Raw genomic sequence first — 22,418 nt, forward strand, 5'->3', positions numbered from 1 at the left:
CGGTTTTGACCCAGTTCCCTGGTGGTTCGGTTTTGGTTCTCTACCTTGGGAGGGTGAGATGAACCGGTTCTAAACCGAACCGAACCGTGGAACCATGGTAAGTGCGGGTATGTAACCCAGGGTATATATCACATAAATGTATTCATAAAATCTATTTTATTAATCACTTTATCGCGAATGAAGTCCATGTTACTTAACTGAGTCTGTTAATATCCTGTTAATATCACTCTGTCAGTTGTGTCCGGGGATGACCGGGGACTCGCAAAAGGGAAACTGCTTTCAACTGTACACTTTGGGCATTGTGCCAGTAAATCCTTGGGATGGATGCTCAGCCTGAAAGTGGGTGGCACACAGACCCCGAGAACCCAATGCTGGGTCCAGATGGTAAACTACGCGATGCTGCCGACAAACCAGACCAATTCGTCTTCAGTCCTTCGGATGCTTTGCCACACGGTCCACACCCACCCCCTAATTCTGGGGCTTATAATCCAGATGATGACCTACCTACTGCTCATCAGACATTGCAAAGGCCAAAGTGGGTTGTAAAGCAGGTTACTTGCGAAAATCCAGTTGAAGCTTTCGAACAGCAAAAACTTGCCAACAAAACCAAAAATCGGCCTAATGCTTCGCAGAACAAGGATGTCGGTGTTGCTCAGCGAACCCTGGAAGCACTCTTGGAGGTCAGACACCAATCAAAAAATCTTGGGCTACCTGAGAACTCAAAACACTTGACAACGACAACCAAGCTCAGGAATGCTGCTTCCGGGGGTCCATCCACATCGGACTAAGAGCAACAGTGCAGTCCAAAGAAGCGGAACAAGTCCAGCTGGGGGAAAAAAGCGAAAGCTTTGAAGTGAGCCCGAACCGGCAGTGCGGCAAAGGGACCAGTGCCAGCACCCAGGCCCGAAGTTGATTCGGATGGAATGGACGCAGATGGGGATGATGAGGTTGCACCTGGGGCTGATGAGGATCAGGAAAAATTCGCATCAGAAGATGTGCATGTTTCCCAAGCAATCCAACAGACCCAGAAAGCATGGCAGACACGAGACCTTGAAACAGTGTTCACCGACGTTGTTCATGAGGCTGGGAAAGAAAGTTATCGGATATGTTGGGTGTGCCAGTGAGTTCAAGAGTATCTATGATTCTGTTAAGTGGTCAATGAACATGCAACAGATCTGCTTACAACAAAGGGGATCGTTCAAGACTGTTGACACCGCATTTCTCAGCTAGTTCTGCATCAAGCACACTCTGCAAGCATATTGGTCATTATGGGGGGAAGCATTGGGATCTATATCTGAAGCAGTGCGGCGCTCTTGGGATCACACCTGATGATAGAGCGATACCTGATTCAGCATGACAAGAGCAAAGAGATGCTTTCATCACAAATGAGTGGGCACTTGTTCAGTTGAATTCTAATTCAGTTCAAGTCCAACCTATGTATCCTAGGAACGCACAAAAACGGATCACCAACTTCTATTGCAGAGGAACCACTACCTTCCTATTACGGAAGAACATCGGCCTCAAAATCTGAGGCCAAAAAGTCCCCTGAAAGCGACCCAGTAGCCCCCTTACAAGGCTATTATGCCAATGGGCACTGGTCTGAGAAGGGGCTAGGAGTCGGGTACCTATGGATGTACCTCCATCAAACGGATGTAGTTCCCCAGTACCCCGGGTAATCCCGAAAAGGATTAGGCTTAAAAGAGCCATGAAGCACTACCAAGTGCCTCTCGTCCCACTCTCGTAAAAATGGAGGCACACCAGAAATGTGTGTTACCCGAGAGCGACTCCTAAATAACTACTAACAACTACATTATGTAGTGGTTCCCTCCCACGCCGCAGGTGCACGTACTACCCCTCCCCCACCACCTAGCCCAACCCACCACGCACTGCAAAACACTCCAATGGTGACCAGCACGTTCGATGTGGATATGATAGCTCACACCCTCAGGAATGACCCCATCCCCGGGGCAAACCCCCAATTCACTATGCTCCCTATATCACTCAGCAACCACATGTGCCCCCCCGTTACCACACCTCCCTGCCCCCAGGCTCTCACAAGTTCTACATCTGAAACTCTGAAACGCCTCCGGTCCCCGGAATCTGCAAAAATCCAAGGCCCTACTCTTGCCCCACCCCATGTTATGTTCCGGGTCCCTGCTAACACTGACGACCCTTTCCTTGCAAACTACAATACCCCAGTAGCCACAACTATACCCGCTAACATCCACCCAAATCCGGCTACAACTGATACCAACAGCTCAACTGACCCCCCCCGTTTAACTCGCTCCCCTGCGCCCACGGACGCCCCTGCACAGGCCACTGCCACCACTCTGAGACCCCTAGATGACAACCCAGATTATAACTACATCGACCTCACGGGAGAGCTGGCCAACTTCCGTGCCCACGGAGCCCGCCCAGCTCGCATCCTAGCAAACATCAACGAAACCCACTTCAACCAGTGGATTACGACTCCGAGAGCAATCCTGATCTACCCCCTTGATGCTAAACATAGTCCTGAGAATGACCACAAAATGAGGAATGACCTCACAATCTTCCTAACCAGAGCCTTCCCCTTATCCACCCCCTTCATCAAGGTCTGCCCCCCATTGCCAAAGGATATGACCTGCGGGGGCACCCTGGGGCTTCCTAATCGAAGGTCTCCACCCCTCCCATGCCCACCTTCTGGTGACCAGACACCTCTGGATGAGCCGCTCTATCTGCTTTATCGCCATTGAGCTGGCCACCTATTGCCCGACAAGCTATGTCGTGACCCTTAAAGACTTAGGTGCAAACCTTGATGAAAGCGTGGTTGTCGCCAACGTGGTATCCCAGAAAATCCAAGAACCAAACTCGATATTCAAAACTTTCCTCGAAAAAGCTAACATCGACAAGGATGATATCGCGAGGATTGCCAACAGCTGTGTTGCAACTCCAAGAGGATATGGCTGTCATATCCATCCCCAGCCATCGACTTCCGGTCTCTCCGATCCCTCCGTTCTAACTCCGCTCCCCCCTCACCAACCTCGGAGCCCCCATATTCCGCAAACCTCTCGGTACCCCTCGATGGTCACCACCCCCTCATTTCAATTTATTACCTACGCCTCCCTAAGTACGGAGCCCCGAAGACTTCCGGACAGCTCCGACGTCCGCTAGCGCACCCCCGCCTCCGCTGAGCAATACACTCGCCTGCCCTGCAGAGTCCACCTTCGGGCTTATCCCTCCTTTCCATTTCTGGGTTATCGCCTGCCTTTCCGCTAACCCCGTGAACCGACTCGTCGGTAATATTCAGTCGGCTAATGGTTAAACCCCGTTAGTTCCGCTCCGTTCGGCTCCGCCAATTGCGGAACCGTCTCCGCTGTAACCATATATATATCCCACTTGTACATAGGTTACGCCCCAGTAGAAAAATCAACTAGAGTTACCCCCCCTAGGTTCTAAGTGCCAGTCAGTAAGTTAGGGCACGGACGTGTCACTAGGCACAGCGCTCTTGGCAGAAGTCGCTGAGGCCAAAGCCCTCCGTTACGGAGACATTCCTTCGTCTCAAGTCTGGTCTCTGACAGTATTTTTCTACTCCCTGACTAGTACACGTCTTGTATGGCACCAAAAGTCCTTCGCACTCGTTCGCAACTACGCACATTAGTCCCCAACTCCGCTTCACCTTCCCCAGAACCCTCTCAGCCTGGTCCTAGTCGATTGGCGAGAAACCCAGTTGAGTTTCGAAGCTTTTCTAACCTTGAAACCCCTCTCCCATCGACTCCGATCATGCGCCCCGTTAGGAATCGATCACCAGTCGCAGACTCCGACTTCGGAGATACCACGGAACAACCCATAGATCCCGCCCACTTCTTTGGACTCGGTTCCGAGGTCCCCGACTTCGTCGACCCTCCTCCTGCTGATCCTCCCATTCCCACTGTCCCAACCACCGACGATCCCGAACCCACCTCCAACGTGGCCATTACACAATTGGCCCAAGCCATTGCCAGTCTGGCTCGTCACACCGGACGACGATGACGACGACCATCTTCTGCTCTCCGGACCAAGGTCCGCGAACCCGAACAGTTCGATGGAAAGGATCCCCGAGAACTCCGAGTATTCTTGGTCCAATGCGAGCTCAACTTCCAGGACCGTCCCCTCGCTTTCGCTAGCGACCGCGCTAAAGTCATATTTGCGCAGTCCTACCTCAAGGGAATGGCCCTCGATTGGTTCGAGCCGGACCTGTTATTCGACCAGAATTCCACGCTTCGTCCGCGATGGATGAACGACTATCAAGAGTTCGTTAATGAACTTCAAACTAACTTCGGCCCTCACGATCCTGTGGGCGACGCCGAGGTTCAACTGATGACACTGGACATGAAGGACGGGCACCACATCAACAAATACATCGTCGAGTTCAATCGACACGCCTCTCAACTTCACGGTTACGGAGAAGCCGCGCTTCGTCGTTTCTTCTATAACGGATTGCCGGAACGTATCAAGGATGATATTGCCAGAGTAGGTAAACCCTCTACTCTCTCTGAGCTTCGCACCCTTTCCCAAACTCTCGATGCACGCTATTGGGAGCGTAAATCGGAAGTTACACGTCACGCGAAACCCTCTTCCTCTAACGTTTTCGACAAGTCCACCGCCGCTTCTCGTTCCGACCCCGTCCCTTCCTCCTCCTCTTTCAACTCCGCTTCCGGTAGTAGGCCTCCGAAGGACAATAAGAAGTCCGAGGCCAGCTCCGCTAAACCGGACCTCTCATCTAAACTCGGAGACAACGGTAAGCTCACACCACAAGAGCGTAAGCGTCGTCTCGACGAGAAACTGTGTATGTTCTGCGGTCAGTCTGGCCATATGGTCAAGGATTGTCCCAAGTCTTCTTCTCGCGCCTCTAAGGCCCGTTCGGCCCAGACCGAGGAGCAAGGATCCGCTTCCGCAGAAGCAAAAAATTAGTCCGCACCCCTGTGGACTCCGCATGGACCGGGGGTTGCGATCCTTCCTTCCGTGCGCTCAAAGAAGTGCGTTTAAACGCGTCTTCCATTTCTGACTTATCCTCCCTCCACATTCCCGTTTCCTTCTCTCTTTCAAATGGTCTATTTTCTCCTTTCAATGTTGACCCCTCGGGCAATGTTCTACCCGTTGTAGATAGTGTTGCTGATGTACCACTCTCTCCTCCGCCCCCTCCGACTACTTCCGTAGATCGATCCACCTCTCTCCGCTTCTCTTCGTCTTCTTCTCTTCCTGTTTCTCCTCCGTCCAATAGTAGGACACAAAATAAACTTTTCCGCTCCTATGAGAACGTACCCGCACTCGTAGATTCTGGGTCTTCGGACTGCTTCATCGACGACACCTTCGTAAAAAAGCTGGCCTTGAAGACATACCAGATCAAACCCCTACAACTATGCCTATTCGACGGTAGCACCAACTCAATCATAACCCATGCCGTTGATATTCCCCTCCGCTTCGCTTCCGGAAACATCACCCCCACGACTTTCTTTGTCACATCGCTGGATGGATCATGTTCCCTAGTCCTAGGACACAACTGGCTTACCTGCTACAATCCGTTGATTGATTGGGTCTCAAGCAGTATTACGTTCCGAACTTCCGAACCTACCAAGACAGTCACTCCGAGCTCTCCCCCGTCGTCTCCGGCAACACTGCCGTCGTCCGACATCCAACCATCTGATGTTTCGCCAGCACCTCAGTCACAGGCTGTTACTCCTCCATTACCATCTATCGAGTTTGTCAGCCGTTCCGCATTCGCGAAGGCTTGCCGACTTGAAGGATCGGTATCCTTCAGCCTAACCATCCCTTCCGAGGAAAGCCGCTTGAGGGCTGCCTCATCCCACACCGATTCCGTCGACCTCTCGGCCGTTCCGAAGGAGTATCACGAGTTCGCGGATGTGTTCAGTAAGAGCAAAGCCTCGATGCTGGCACCGCACCGTGAGCACGACCTAAAGATCGACCTTGAGGAAGGCACCTCCCCACCCTTGGGTACCATGTACTCTCTCTCTCCTTCGGAACTCGAGGCCCTCCGGGCGTTCTTAGATGAACACCTGGCCTCCGGTTTCATTCGCCCCGCTACTTCCGCTCACGCAGCACCGGTCCTCTTCATCCGCAAGAAGGACGGATCCCTCCGTCTCTGCGTCGACTTCCGAGGGCTGAACAAGATCACCAAAAAGGATCGCTACCCTCTTCCCCGCATCTCCGACCTCCTTGACGCACCTAGCCGTGCCACGGTCTATACCAGACTCGACCTCCGGCATGCTTACCACCTGGTTCGCATTGCAGCAGGCGACGAATGGAAGACTTCCTTCCGCACGCGCTATGGTTCCTATGAGTGGCTTGTCATGCCATTTGGTCTCACGAATGCACCTGCGGCTTTCCAGCGATTCGTCAACACGATCTTTGCCGACCTCCTGGACGTTTCTGTGGTAGTCTACCTAGACGACATCCTTACCTACTCGAAAGACATGGCTTCGCATCAGGAGCATGTCCGAGAAGTTCTTAGGAGACTCCGCAAACACGGCCTATACGCCAATCCGAAGAAATGCGAGTTCCATACAGACACTACGGAATATCTCGGTTACTGCCTCTCTCCTTCCGGACTCACCATGTCCATCGAGAAAGTCAAAGCCGTCCAAGATTGGCCCGAGCCCCGTAAAGTCAAGGATGTCCAATCCTTCCTTGGCTTCGCTAACTTCTATCGGCGTTTCATTCACCAATACTCCGACATTGTGGTCCCCTTGACGCGCCTCACGCGTAAAGGAGCCCCCTGGCTATTCTCCGACGATTGTCGCGCTGCTTTCAACACCTTGAAAGAAGCCTTCACCTCCGCTCCTATCCTCACACATTGGCTACCCGACGCCCCCCTCATCGTAGAAACCGACGCCTCCGATTACGCAATCTCCGGAATCCTTTCCATTCGCTGTGATGACGGAGAGATTCGCCCCGTCGCTTTCCGCTCAAGAACACTCTTGGCGCCGGAGCTCAATTACGATACCCATGACAAGGAACTGCTCGCCATTCATGATGCGTTCCGATCATGGCGTCATTACCTCGAAGGTTCAGGAACCCCAATCGACATCGTCACCGACCACAAGAACCTCGAGTATTTCTCCACCACCAAACTCTTGACCCGGCGGCAAGCCCGCTGGTCAGAGTTCCTCTCCCAATTCCACATGACAGTCCAATTCCGTCCTGGAAGACTCGGAGTTAAACCAGATGCGCTGACAAGATGCTGGGACGTCTATCCCAAAGAAGGGGATATGGACTACGCTCGCGTCAATCCGCAGAACTTCCGACCGGTCTTCACTTCGGAGCAGCTCACTGCGTCCTTACGAGCCACGTTCCTAGCTGCCACAGTAATCCGAGCAGCCGTACTCGTTGACACAGAGGCTCTTCATCGAGACATCCTAACCTCCCTCTCCTCCGACACCTCAATCTCTTCTCATCTCGCTTCCCCCAACCTCCCCAACTCCCGCTGGTCCGTTGATGCCGAAGGCCTCTTAAGGCTGGACAATCGCATTTACGTGCCGGATTCTAACGATCTCCATCTTCGCGTTTTGCGAGACAAACACGACCACCAACTTTCCGGACACTTCGGGCAAAACCGGACTCTGGATCTAGTGCGTCATGAGTATACCTGGCCGGGCATCCGTAACTTCGTCAAGAGTTACGTATCCTCCTGCACTTCTTGTGCCCGCGCCAAGGTCCCCCGTCATAAGCCTTACGGCTTACTCAAACAACTCCCCATCCCCAAACGTCCTTGGAACTCCATCTCCATGGATTTTATCGAACAGCTACCCTCCTCTTCCGGATTCACTTCCATCTTGGTCGTCGTGGACCGCCTGTCCAAACAGTGCATTTTTATCCCTACCCACGATACCATCACCTCTCCGGAACTGGCCAAGCTTTTCCTCCTCCACGTGTTCTCCAAGCACGGGGTTCCATCCCACGTCACCTCCGACAGGGGTCCGGAGTTCGTCTCTCATTTCTTCCGTTCACTTGGTAAGGCCCTCGACATCCGCCTCCACTTCACCTCCGGTTATCACCCGGAAGGAGACGGTCAGACCGAACGGATGAACCAGACGCTCGAGCAGTACCTGCGTATTTACAGTAACTACCAGCAGGACAATTGGTCCGAACTCTTGCCTCTCGCAGAGTTCACATACAACAACGCTCCGAATGCCACCACGGGCGTCTCCCCGTTCTTCGCCAACAAAGGCTACCATCCGAACATCACCGTTCACCCAGAGCGAGACCTGACATCGGTACGCGCCCAAGAGTACTCCATCGATCTCGACTCCCTCCACCACTTTCTTCGCGAGGAAATGCATCTCGCTCAGATCCGTTATCAGGGCCCGGCAGACTCCCGTCGAAGCCCTGCCCCAGCTTTCGAAGTAGGAACCTCGGTCTACGTAAAGGCCAAGTACTTCCGTTCCACTCGACCTTCCAAAAAGCTCTCCGAGAAAAACCTCGGCCCATTCGAGATCATCGCCCACGTTGGAACCCACTCCCTCACTCTCCGCCTGCCGGAAAACATGCGAGCCATTCACCCGGTATTCCATGTCTCGCAGATCGAACCATCCGTCCCGAACACCATTCCGAACCGCCACCAGCCACCTCCGCCTCCCGTAGAAATCGAAGGCGAGATGGAGTTCGAGATCGAGGAGATACTCGACTCCAAGATCGACCGACGTAGACGCAACAAGTTGCTCTACTTGGTCAAGTGGCTAGGCTATGAAGGGACCGACAAGGAGACACAATGGCTCCTTGCCGGTGAACTCGATCACGCCTCCGACCTCGTCGAAGCGTTCCACTCTCGGTACCCAGCGAAGCCTGGACCCGAAGCTCCTTAGGAACCCCGACTCCTCTCCCATTTCTCCTTTCCCCTCCGCTCCTCACTTCCGTTTTCATTTTTATTTTCTCATTGCTTTTCTTCCTGTAAGTGCAGCTCCCCTCGTCTTACTAATTCTGGGCCTTCAAGGGTTCAGGCCTAAGAAGGGGATACTGTCATATCCATCCCCGGCCATCGACTTCCGGTCTCCCCGATCCCTCCGTTCTAACTCCGCTCCCCCCTCACCAACCTCGGAGCCCCCGTATTCCGCAAACCTCTCGGTACCCCTCGATGGTCACCACCCCCTCATTTCAATTTATTACCTACGCCTCCCTAAGTACGGAGCCCCGAAGACTTCCGGACAGCTCCGACGTCCGCTAGCGCACCCCCGCCTCCGCTGAGCAATACACTCGCCTGCCCTGCAGAGTCCACCTTCGGGCTTATCCCTCCTTTCCATTTCTGGGTTATCGCCTGCCTTTCCGCTAACCCCGTGAACCGACTCGTCGGTAATATTCAGTTGGCTAATGGTTAAACTCCGTTAGTTCCGCTCCGTTCGGCTCCGCCAATTGCGGAACCGTCTCCGCTGTAACCATATATATATCCCACTTGTACATAGGTTACGCCCCAGTAGAAAAATCAACTAGAGTTACCCCCCCTAGGTTCTAAGTGCCAGTCAGTAAGTTAGGGCACGGACATGTCACTAGGCACAGCGCTCTTGGCAGAAGTCGCTGAGGCCAAAGCCCTCCGTTACGGAGACATTCCTTCGTCTCAAGTCTGGTCTCTCCCAATGGCCCTGCTACCCACCTCTCCCATCTCACTGCAACAGAACGCAGGATCCCCCCAACCAACATCGACGCATCGATGTGGGAGATCCACCTTCCATCCCCCTTCTTCCACATCACGGACCGTGCCCCAGGAACTATGAACAACATACATGACCAATGGACCGGCCTCTTCAAACTCTCAACCTTCTCAGGCGACACAACCGGAAATGGCCGCGCTGTTGGTGGTCTAATCTATTGCCACACATGCAAGGCCATTGACCACATCTTCTCTGTCTGCCCGATCCATGACCACTATGCATGGCGTGAGCTCAACCCATCTGCTGGAAAGCCAGAACCGGGCCCCTCAACTCCCCAGTCCCCCCAACCAACTGCAACTGGAAACCCCATGGAAGAGGCAGAGGAAAAGGAAGAGGCCTAGGCCCCGGCAACCATGCCTGGTCCTAATCTCTGTCCCACCATAAATCCCAGCCAAGCCCTTTTCTCCTTCTCCTTCCCCAACCTCTAAACAGGAGGGAATGTAGTCCGGCCCCCCAATCAGCCGCTAACTACCTGTAAATATATCATGGCCGCATTTCATTTTCCTTCATTCTTTTCCTTTCCCCTAAAAAATATACAATCCTCTCTCATGTTTAACTCTAACCAAAAGAAGGAAACTAACCTCATTCCCATCCAAACCCACTATACCCATGAGTGTTAAGAATAGCCAGGTCAGTACTGCTATAACAGATGGTATCGTGGCCTCAGTAGCTGCGATCTTGTCCAAACCTCCTGCCCCAAAAAGCAATGTCGCGCTCTACATGACTCTCAACACTTATATACGGCTGTGACAACTAATAATAAATAATAAAGAAACCTCCCATCCGTTAATGCTACTAGCATGCCCAAATCTACTGGGCCGAAAGGTGACAGGAAAGCATGCTAGCCTCCCCCAAAAAAATAAAAAAACAACCCCAGCTCTCTCCAATGGCTGGCAACCAGGAGTGCGTGTGAAAACAACTGCCAGTACCCACATAAACCCAACGATAAACTCTAAGGATCCCCAATGTCCTGGTCTTAGCTCAGCTGGTAAATGGCCGCTCCCTTCGCCCCCAGAGGACTGCAGGTTATCCCATTTTCCGAATGTCCAAGGAAGGGGGACGATGAACCGAAAACGGACCCCAACAACCCCCCTCTGCACCTGAGAGGAGGTTACCCCACCCCACCCAAGGACTCCTTCAACCTAAGAATCGGTGCCCTAACCATCAAAGGGGCTAACAGCCCCTCAGCCGGGTACAAGTGGCCATCCATCCTGAGAAAAATGAAACTTGAGAACCTCGGCATCCTATGCCTCTCCGGAACCCACGCCAGCGTCTCGCGGCAATCCTACCTTAACAACACATATGGTGCTGAGTGGGATATTTTCCACTCCTTCAACTCGGATCACTCATGCTCAGGAGGAGTCGCCATAATTATCAATGAGAAAACAGTTAAAACAAATCCCCTCTCCACAAAAGATGTAATACCTGGCCGTGCCCTCCTCATGGAGGTTGAATGGCCAAAAAACTCCCCAATAAAAATCCTTGCCATATATGCCCCCACTAACTCTAGCAATAATAACACCCGCTTCTGGGCTGGATTGAACCAAAATCTTGTCGGTACTGAGATAGACATCATGCTCGGCGACCTAAACATGGTAGAAGAAGCCATTGATAGAGTTCCCCCCCACCCAGACCCAGAAGCAACAGTAATGGCCTTCCGAAACCTCATATCCTCCAAAGCCCTCTCAGACAGTTGGAGAGCTACTCACCCAGCCCCTGCGAAAAACTTCACCTTTGGCCACTCCTCCAGATCATCCCTGTCCAGAATTGACAGGATATATGCCTCGATGCCATAAGAGAAAAAGCCCTCACCTGGGATATACTGAACTCCGACCTCCCCACTGCTGACCACCAACTCATCTCCCTCGAACTCCATGATAACCAAGCTCCCAAAATCGGTAAAGGCCGATGGGCCATTCCCCTATACCTCACCAATGACCAAAAATTCCTAAGCGAGATCGAAACCATAGGCAATGAAGCCCTAGACAATTGTGCACGAAGCAATAGCCCCCAAAACATATTCCAGACCTTCATAACCACAGTAACATGCCTTGCTAAAAAAACAGCTAAAATAAAAGCCAGAAAGCTTAATTCAGAACTAAGACACCTCACTCACAGATGTGACCGTGCAATGAAAAGACTAGAAATCGCCAACAGCACCCTCACGGACCTGACACAAACCCAAATACAGAACCTCACTATCAGAATCAATGAAATCCAAAAGACTAAACTGGCCAAAACCCAAGCCCGCTCCGGGGCCAATAAGCGTCTACTGAGTGAATCCTCCAACAAATATTGGTGTAACTGGGGCAAAGAAAACAAACCACGCGACTCCATAAACGAACTGAGAATACCGGGATCCGACCCCCCCAAATACACCTCCAAAACAGATGATATGTCTTCTATAGCTGCCTCATATTACAATGCGGTCCAACACAAAGACATTCCACCCATCTGCGACTCAAGAGAAACACATATATCTGACTCCCTCACCAGCCGTGTTCCCCCAAACACCTCCGAAACCTTAGCCAAACCTCTGAGCCAAGATGACATAGCGCGTGCCTTAAGCCAATCACCCAACGGAAAAGCCCCAGGCCTCAATGGCATTCCCACAGAACTCTACAAAAAATTACACACTAGATGGAAAAAAAGAGAACACGATGGCCAAGGCCTACACATTGTCAAACTCCTCACCCTCCTTGCCAATGACATAGAACGGAACGGCACTACCTGCCCCCAGATCTCCGAAGGCTGGCTCTGCCCACTATATAAGAAAAAAGATAAAAGAGAAATTGAGAACTATAGACTGATAACGGTCCTCAATGCCGAATATAAGACCATCACCACTGCCCTAATGAACAAACTATCCCCGATCGCCCCCTCCCTTGTCCACAAATGCCAAGCGGCCTTCATTAAAGGCCACAGCATCTTTGACCAGATAGACCTTGTGAATCGAATGACAGATTTGTGTGAGATCATTGGTCAAGACAGCGCAATCATCGCTCTAGACCAAGAAAAGGCCTATGACTGCATCAGACACGACTACCTATGGCATGTCATGGAATCAATGGGGATTCCCAACTCCTTCACTTCAACAGTCAAAAACATATATGCGAATGCCAAAACCAGAGTAATCTTAAATGGTGACATTAGCGAGGAATTCCCCATCATCTGAGGGGTTCGGCAAGGTGACCCGCTATCATGCCTACTATTCAACATTGCCATCAAACCCCTATCAATTGCATTAAGAGAATCCCCCTCCCTTAAAGGCCTCATAATCAAGACCCCCTCCCTCTCCCAAAGAATAATAATCTCCCTCTTTGCCGACGATGCTGCTGTCTTCCTCTCCAAAGATGATGACTTGAACGACCTGCTCAGTATCCTTGATGGCTGGTGCACCGCATCCGGTGCCAAATTCAACCAAGAAAAAACAATTATCCTCCCAGTCGGCACACCCTATCACAGAGACTGCATACTCAACAAAAGGACTATAAACCCCCAATCGAGTGTTAGACTGAGTGAATCTATTACAATCCTGAAAGACGGACAAAGCATGAGATACCTAGGGGCCCAATGTGGGAACAAGCCCAACCACAAGGACCCCTGGCCGGCCATATTAACCAAGATAGAAAAATCTCTCACCCAGTGGAACAAATCCTATCCCTCAATCGAGGGCCGCTGCCTAATCACTCAAATGACCATTGGTGGAATGACACAATTCCACACCCGTGCCCAAGGCATGCCCAAAGACGTGGAATCCCACCTAAACAAAAAGATTCACGAGTTCATTTGGAACTCCGAAAGTGTCACGGCCGTGCATTCCGGCCCGTTAGCCGCCCGTCCCGATGCCGCCCGAGCCCGTTACCGCTATGCGAGCGTGAGCGCGAGCCCCGACCTCAGCCCTATCCTCCCTGAGGACTCCCTGCTCACTCCCCCACTTGCCCCTAGGCTCCCCTACACTTGGCCGACTCCCCCACAGCCACACCGACCTCCCTGCGCCGAGTCTGCCTCTGGTACTGACCTAGCGTGACTCCGCAACATCGCCTACTCCGCTATGATACCATCGCCGCTATCGCAGCCCTACACCCCTTCGTTTATTTATCTATTATTGTTTGTTTTGACCCTCGGTCATTGCCGGCCGCGGTGCGGCCAACCCCGCTCTTTGTTCCTATTTGCTTCCGGACCCTTCGGCCTTCGGCCCGGGTCCGCTTCTATTCATTCTATCTTCATATATATATCCTGTATGCTACATTATAGTACCTCAGCTCTAATATCGACTTGACCACGACCCCAAGCCCTGACCCCAACAAGGCAGCCCCAGTAAGTTCGAAATGAGGGCCAAGAGACAACTAGGGGGCACAGCACTCCCTTTAGAGTTGCTGAGGCCAAATGCCCTACCCTCGGGCCTTGTCTGAGGCATCGCGGCCATCGCGGCCCTTAGCGGTCCGCATCGGCGACCTTCGGTGCCCGACCCCGGATCAGTATCTAACAGAAAGCCCCCCCCCAATAAGCATGAACCTCCTAAACAGGCCAAGAGATCAGGGAGGGAAAAATGTCCTGAACATCCGAGATAGGAATGAAGCAATCCGACTCACCAAACTTCAACGAATCCTCGACAGATCCTCGGTCAGACCCCCGGCCTCAGACGCCGCGGAAGCCATCATAATGGCAACCCTCCCTAAAAAACTACTGCCCACTGATCCCAAACACCCCTTCATTGTCGACATTCTCATCCAAAAACCCTTTCTCAAAACCCACTGCCACAACAAAAACATCCCAGCTGAACTACGAGACTCTCTAAACACTGGCGCAAAATACAACCTAAGACTGGAACACCCAATCTTAGACCTGAACACTAAACTCAACCTCCCCGCTTGGGCTCACCCTGGCCTAGAAGACAACCCCCCCCTCAGTGTCCACTCTAAAACAGCTCAATGCTTAAGAAAAACCCACAACTGCCTGAAAATCGGCGACCTCATATCTCAGGCCGACCTCCAAGAACGCCCTGACCATAACCCCTCAAAGAATAAATGCCCCTGCCCACCCTGCCATTCCCTGCGACAAAACAGCTGTAAGAACCCGGAAGCCTGCTTCCAATCTGCAATAAAGATCATCATGAACCTCAACCCCTTTTACAACCCACACAGTGTCAGGGTTCAGCACCCTGCCTTAGGGTGCCCCGGACTCCCCACCTACTTTACCCCCTTTTATTCTTTGACTGTTGCCTTGTTGTTGCCTTTGTGTGTTGTGTACACGCACGCGCACGGGATAGCGCGGGAACTTTCTGAGCGAGCAGCTCGCCCAGAATGTTCCCACGGGTCACAGCCACAGTTCTGGGTGAGCAACTCGCCCAGAACGTTCCCACGCTTGGCACTGCCACCTGGATGTTCCCTCCGGGTCACACTACACAACTCTAAGAGCTGTATAGTTGTGGGCATGTGACCCATTCCTTTATATAGCAACCATGCGGGGAGATGAGACCTTTACCCTTCTTCTCATCTCATGCCCCGCATAGGCAAGTGTATATATTCTCTTTCCTTTTACTATACATCTCATGCCCCGCATAGTGTGAGGACAGGTTAGATGGGGGCTGAGGTCAGGGAGCCTCCGAGTCCGAGGCCGGGCCCTGACACACAGCGACACTCATATCCTCCCCACCCCCCCTTCCCAGGTCTTCGCAAGCTCACATGCCATCGGATCTCCTGAGAACATTAGAACCTTTGACCCAATACCACAACGCAGCTTACCGCTTCACCACTTCTTCAGAATCTTCAGGAAATCCCCCCCAAACCCTCCAGCCCCACCAGAACCAGTAACCCACTCCCCCCCGGACATCATCGCCTACACAGATGGGTCCTGTCCCCCTAAACGGAAACTCTGATGCAAAGGCCGGCTTCGGGGTCTGGTTCAGTCCAGACGACTCAAGAAATGCCAGCATAAGAGTCAACCCCCTCCTCCCCCAAACCAATAATGTGGCCGAAATGCTTGCGATCCACCATGCCACCTCGACCACCCCCCCTGAATCAAACCTCCACATTAAAACTGACTCAGAATGGTGCGTCAACACCCTTTGCCAAAACCTGAGTTCCCTTGAAGACTCCGACTATGCCCATGCTAAACACAAATTCGCCACTAAGTTAACTGTGAACGCCCTGAGGAACAGACAAAACATCACCTCATTCGAGTGGCTCAAAGGCCACACTGGCATAACCGGCAATGAAGGGGCAGACGCCCTAGCTGCTCGAGGCGCCCTGGAAAACCCATGACCCAACCCCCCCTTGTTTCCGCCCCTACCTCACACCCCTGGTGGCGCCCGCTTAATTTCCATAACTCAATCCACCGCAACCAAGCTAATCTGTAGAACAAGATTAGCTATGAACCCCGAACCCCGAACCGAAACCGCCAATAACATTACCCTAATCCAGTCTGCCCTCAAGAACATGAATAACGGCTCCCCCTCCCAGGACAGAATCTGGCAAAACCTAAGCAAAAACAAAAGAGACGTACCCCCAGAAATCAGGAATTTCTTATGGAAATTAACTCACAACTGCCTCAAAATAGGCAGATACTGGGGGAAAATCCCCAGATTCGAACAGCGCAGCGAGTGTGACCACTGTCAGCAAACCGACTCGATTTCCCATATCCTATTTGAGTGCCCCCAGAACCATGGGGAGAGAATATGGTCTATCGCTAAAGCAATATGCGACCGAAGAAAGATCCCCTGGCCTGCAAACCTTGACATCTCATATATCATGGCAGCACCGATCATCGAGATCAAAGCAACTAATGGCCGATCGAAAAATGGCGAGACAAGGCTTTTCTGCATTGTAGTCCTGGAGTGCACATGGCAGCTGTGGAAAGCTAGGTGTCGCAGAGTCATGAACCCTGATCACCCTCAAACCACCTTAAACGAAGTTAGAAACGCCCTAAAAGCCGGCCTTAACGCCAAGCTCCAGCAAGACATCGCCCTAACCAACCGAAAGAAGTACGGTAGTAAGGCCCTCCAAACAAATCTAATACTACATACCTGGAGCGGTAACTTACTGAACGAAGAGAGGCAACCGGACAACTGGCTGAACAGCAGCAGGGTTTTAGTGGGTATACCGGACCCCCCGTGATCGGGGGCGCCCGGAAGTCCCACACAAGCGTGCGTAATCGCATTTCCTCACAGTGGCAGTTCCAGTCCAAGCCCGATTCCATTCCCGGGGATCACCTGACCCCAACACAAACCCCAAATACAACGTATTCGCAAAAGCTACTGGGGTTCCACAAAAAAAAAACTTCTATTGCCCAGCTGGGTGCTATTATCGCGGCATTGCAGCCTGATCCTCTGAGCATGATATCACAGTGTCATTAGATATCGTGCTCTCAGCTCACATTACACTTATATACATTTCTGAGTGGTACAACGGAACAAAGGCCAAAGCGTTAAAGCAGTAAAACTTCCCACAAAAGGGAACAATAACCATGGTGACAAAGGGCATCGGAATGCCACTTCAACACTGGGGTTGAGGAATCATGGTCAGTGGAAGGTCTAGTGTCATGGATTGAAAATATGATCATTGAGCATGACCTCGTGTGTTTTTATGTTGAGGATTCTTGGTCAATGTCTGACATGTGCTGTCCAGGGCTTTGATTTCATCGACTCACACTCATTTTGTGATCTAATGAGGTTTCAGGCTCGTGCTGGCATTGGTGGTTTGCCATGCTACAAGGAGAAAGACCTTCCTCATCGAACAAAAATGACACAGCTTGTTATCAGATGCTCAGAGATGGTCATGCAGAACCTGAAGAACCAGCTCAAAGTTTGTTGTCCCATCAAATTTTTCATCTTATTACTGATTATCATTGTATATTGTTTGGAAACAGGAAGTGCCAGGCCTTGTTCACTTTGCATTTGATGCATGGACTTCCGCAACTATGCAAGGCTACCTTGGGATTATGTGTCACTTTTTGGACAGTGGTTGGAATATTCAATCTGAGCTGATGTCCTTCCACAACCTTGATGGACCTCACACAAGTGAAAATATCGCAAAAGTTTTATTAGCAGAGATCACCAAAATGATACCAGCAGAAAAGGTAAGTGCAAGTTGGGGCTTTGTGTTGATAAAATCTGATTACTCAGTAGATTGGGTATATTGCCTCCGACAATGCATCAACAAATGATGCGGCAATGCATGTGATAAGTGAGATTCTCAGTGAGGAGCACAATGTCTGATGGGATGCCTCCCACTACCATGTCAGGTACACAACTTTTGCACCTGCCAGGTTTCTTAGCTTACTTTTCCCACCACCTAGATGCATGGGCCACATCGTAAATTTGGCACAACAAGCATTCATATGTGCTCTTATTGGCAACACTGACAACTTCACAGAACCTCATGAGAGCAGTATTGCAAATGAGGACAAGATTGACCTTTCTGGCCTTGAGATCCCTCAGGTGGAAGGTGCTATAATTGGGCCGTTGCTGACTTGTATTTGTGCTCTAATTGTTTGTGTGAGTTATTCCTTTACTATTGCGACAATGTCTCAATATAATGTATGAATATCACAGATCCGTAGGTCCCCTGGTGCAAAGCTTTATCTAAAGGAATGCTGCACCAAAGTATTGATTAAGCCACTGGAACTGGTGATGTATGGAAACATGCGGTGGGGATCATGGCTAATGCTTCTGAACCGATTTATTGAACTGCGACCAGTATGAGTACATTACCCATTATGTATCTCGCTTATCTTTCTTTTTGATGATAGGCTATCACCCATTTCCTCGAACATGCTGATCGCAAAGATTCTGTGCCAAAAGCAAAGGGCTGTACACCCAAATATCGCACATGGGTGTTTAGTGATAGTGACTGGAATAATATGGAAATGCTCGTGGATGCACTGAAGGTGTGTTCTTATTTATATATTTGCTATTTTTAACTGCCATCACACAGTGTTAGGTTGCTGCTCATGCACAGCAGTCATTCTCCGGGACATCCAAAGTCTCAAGTGCCCCATGCTTGCTCTCAGTGTATGAGGGGATCATTACCAGTTGGGAGGAAATGAAAAGGAAGCCTAAGTATGCCCCTATCTATGATGCTCTTGATGCTGGTATTACTCTTCTGGGGAAGTATTATGATGAAACAGATGTTTCTCCTCTTGCTGTGCTCAGCACAAGTACATTGTTCAATCCTGTCACGGGACAATGGCATCTACTAATTATGTACATTCCAATCCAGTTATCGACCCAACAACAAAGGATTCTTACATCGCTTATTACTTTGCACGACAATACTGAGAGACTGCGATGCAGAATGTGTGCAATATTGTGAGTTGCCTGTTCAAATCATTTGGAATATTGACCATCATTGACTGTTACCAGTTTCTGGAGTATCATTCTGCAAGGGCAACTTGGTCTATGGATACAGCCAGAACAAATAGGGGTGAGGGCACAGCACCACCAGCCACCACCTCAGCCGATGAAGTATATGGCCTCTCTCGCCATCTTGCAGCCAGCCAGGCTTGATGGGCCCAGGAAGTATCAAGTGACGATCCTTATGGAGAACTTGAACGCTATCTCAACGATCCACTTGAACCCACTGGCACGGATATCCTCGATTTTTGGATGGTATGTGATCAGTGTCTCATTCAAACTTATCTATACTAACTTTAGAGAAAAGGCTCTATGTATCCAGTCTTATCATCCATCATGCAAGATCTGCTGTCAGTCCTAGTATCCTCCATCCCATGTGAAAGATCGTTTTCAGCTTCCAAACACACTGACATGAGCAGTCAGAACCGTCTCACTCCCAAGCATCTTGGGGCTCTTCAAATCGCGAAGGCTGATCTGCAGTGCAACTATTTCAAGGAGAAGGAAGCAAGGAAAGCATTGGAGGCAGCAAAGGTTCGAGAGTGGCAGGGCCAAGAGGCAAACCTCATGAAGGAACATGCAGAGTGAGCAGGCATCATTATTTTAGACTGAGACTGAAAGGTTATCTTACTAGTTTGGGGACGGTAATGTTCCGTTCCCCCGTTCGCCTCAGGCCTCAGTAATCCGTCTAAGTATACGCTTGATTTGGCTGTATATTGACGGGGTAGAAGTAAAGGCTAATCTGCCTTTTACAGCTACCCCGAGGGTTTATATACAATCTTATACATTCTCGGCACAAATAAATAGAGAAGCTTCCGCAACGCTAAATTAGCGTCGCGACATAATTATTACACAACACAACATCAACTGATGTTGTGGGCGGAATATAGACATGGGCCGGGGCCTCACATCCTCCTCCCTTGCGATACTAGATCGCAGACAGGGTACTAGCATATATACACAAGGGGAAAGCAAGCATTTTTAAAGAAATAAAATTTTTTTTTTTTTAACGTTCTACATACGAAGAATGTATGCAAACGGGGGCACACTCATTGCAGGAGGCTATAATAGTATTTTGTAGGCGAAGCCCACTTAGAGTTTCTCCTGGAACATATGCACCCAGATCTCGACGACAGTGTTGTCGACGATGGAACGACTTTCTCGTCGTTGTGAGTTTATTAAATACCATCGTCCACCGTGACGATGTTGATGGTGTAGGTCGTCGACGGCAGAGTTGTCGCCGATGAGGAAATGAATAATCAACGACGATTGCGTTGACGAAGGACGAAGGGTACAGAATAGACAATCAACGACAGCATTGTCGTTGACGAAGGTAAGAGATTATTGATCAACGACGGCCTTGTCGTTGACGAAGGTATGGATGAGTGGGGGTCAGTTCCTCATTCGTTTACGCGGCGCTGACCCGGATGGGCCAGAGCCGGATGGGCGATTCGACGTAGTCCTACGAGTCGTCGTGGACCTAGCCGTGTCGACAGCGACATCGTCACTCAGATAGTTGTCGTCGTAGTGACGAGTCTCGACATCAGCGTCGTTCATGGACGAATCCTCGTCTTGACGATGGTGCGAATAATGGACATGGTGCGCGGGATGGCCACGTCCATGAGAAGAGGGAGCACGCCCTCGCACTGGTGGTGCGTGGGCGGATTCGTACACCGACGAGTGTGCATACGTCGGAGGGGGGTATTGCGGCGGAGGTGGGGCGTTTGAATACGCCACAGGGTGTGGGCTCGCGTACATCATAGGCGGGTTTGAGTACGACGTTGGGGGAGGGTTCGAGTACATAAGTGCTCGTTCCTGGCGTTGAATTTTACGACGCTCACGAGCGTCGTCAGTCATTGGTTTTATCCATCGACACGTGAGGATGTACATCCGTGCAATACGAGCCGGGGGGTACTGGTCGGGAAGTCTTTTCGCCTCCGTCTCAATGTCGTCGCGCGACATACGCATTCGTGAGGCGCGGTTGTTTGTAGCCACCCTGTACCAATCGGTACAGGTGTCGACGTCCTCTTGCAAGGGCTTGCCCGTCTTGAACGACCAGGCAAGATGGTACATTGTAGCATAGAACCTCACACCCTCTTCGGTGTGTATGTAGTTACGAACCAACTCGAACCACTTAGGTTCTTTGTCGCGGACGAGCGCAGCCGCGTCTGGGAATTCGATTCTATCGACATGGTCGATGTCGTAGAAGCGGGTAGGAAGGGCCACCAATCGACAATATGTCGGTGGGGGTAGGGGTTCGCCATGCACTTCAGTGAGTTTGGCGTCGTAGTACTCGTAGTAATGGTAGCCGGGTGGACGGTTCGCGACGAATTCTTCGAACGGGGCATCAGGGTCGACGACCCATTCGCCTTCCATCTCGTCATCGTCGGACGTGGGAGCCCATCTCTTGGAAGAGGTGGTTTTTTTCGACGGCGCAGACTTGGCCGACGCAGGATCCACCGGGCCAACCCCGGGGATAACGATGGTTTGGGGAACAGTGGGCCGTGACGACGAGGGAGCAGAAGATGTGATCGGGGCAGGTTTGGGAGACGCAGGGCGTCCCCTCGCCGTGCGCGCGACTCTAAAGACGTCCTCGTTGAGTTCGTCGTTGGCCTTTTGGAGGGATTCGACCCGTCAATGAAGATGGTCGTTTTCAGAACGCAGGTCGTCGGCCTCGTTCTGCAGCATCTCATACTTGTTCCTGAGCTCATCGAGCTCATCACTCCTACGTTCGTCTTCGAACGTAGTCTCTTTGCGTTTCTCGAGTTTCTTCTCGATACAGGCCCACACGACTTCTGTAATCATTTCGAGTTGATTGAGCCCTGTCTGCATGGAACGCGGCAGGTGGGGGTATTTCTCACTCGCGCTTACGCGAGTGGGCAGGACCAAATGGTCCTGTTTTGGGGTTAAAACGCCTGTGCTGGGCGCTCCAGGGGTGACAGTCTGAGCGACTGTGGAGTTGTCGTCCATCGACGACATGGCAGCATCCGTGGTGGGACTTACAGGTGGGGAGTTTGGACTGGAGTCTACGAGGGCCTCCTTGATGGGGGAAAGGTCGAGGGAGGAATCAGCGAGGGGGGATTCAGTTGAGCGATTTCAAATTTGATGGTAGGAAGCAGGATTTGATCCCGCTTTCGTCGCATTTATCCGATATTATTCGGATATTCCCGGACTTGCCAGTTTAGGCAACTCATGGCTTCAACGCCATAGTTGGCCGTGATAAGGCATTGATATCCGCTGGTATCGGACCGGTAGGCGACGTTCACGCCATGGTCGTGATGGTCCACTGGATCTATTGTCCGGCGTCTGATCCCGTCGTTGACGGTTCAGTTCCTCGACGTTCTCTACCCCTTGTACTGTTAGGTAGTCATCCAACGCAATTAGAT

The 22,418-nt window shown here is 51.2% G+C and overlaps 1 protein-coding gene across 1 annotated transcript; it reads left to right on the forward strand.

Moving 5' to 3' along the window:
* Positions 1-320: 320 nt before the first annotated feature.
* EI90DRAFT_3019285 (uncharacterized protein) lies at positions 321-2,735 on the forward strand (the record flags this gene model as incomplete). The annotated part of the gene is made up of 7 exons (XM_039057339.1): positions 321-680; positions 752-853; positions 882-1,120; positions 1,174-1,262; positions 1,447-1,672; positions 1,722-1,765; positions 1,819-2,735. 7 exons carry the CDS (start codon positions 321-323, stop codon positions 2,733-2,735), a joined length of 1,977 nt encoding a protein of 658 aa, XP_038911942.1.
* Between the last annotated feature and the right edge of the window lie 19,683 nt (positions 2,736-22,418).

The sequence above is a fragment of the Cantharellus anzutake genome (genome assembly GCF_015039405.1).
Source record: "Cantharellus anzutake strain C23 chromosome Unknown EI90scaffold_56, whole genome shotgun sequence".
NCBI classification, from domain to species: Eukaryota; Fungi; Basidiomycota; class Agaricomycetes; order Cantharellales; family Hydnaceae; genus Cantharellus; species Cantharellus anzutake.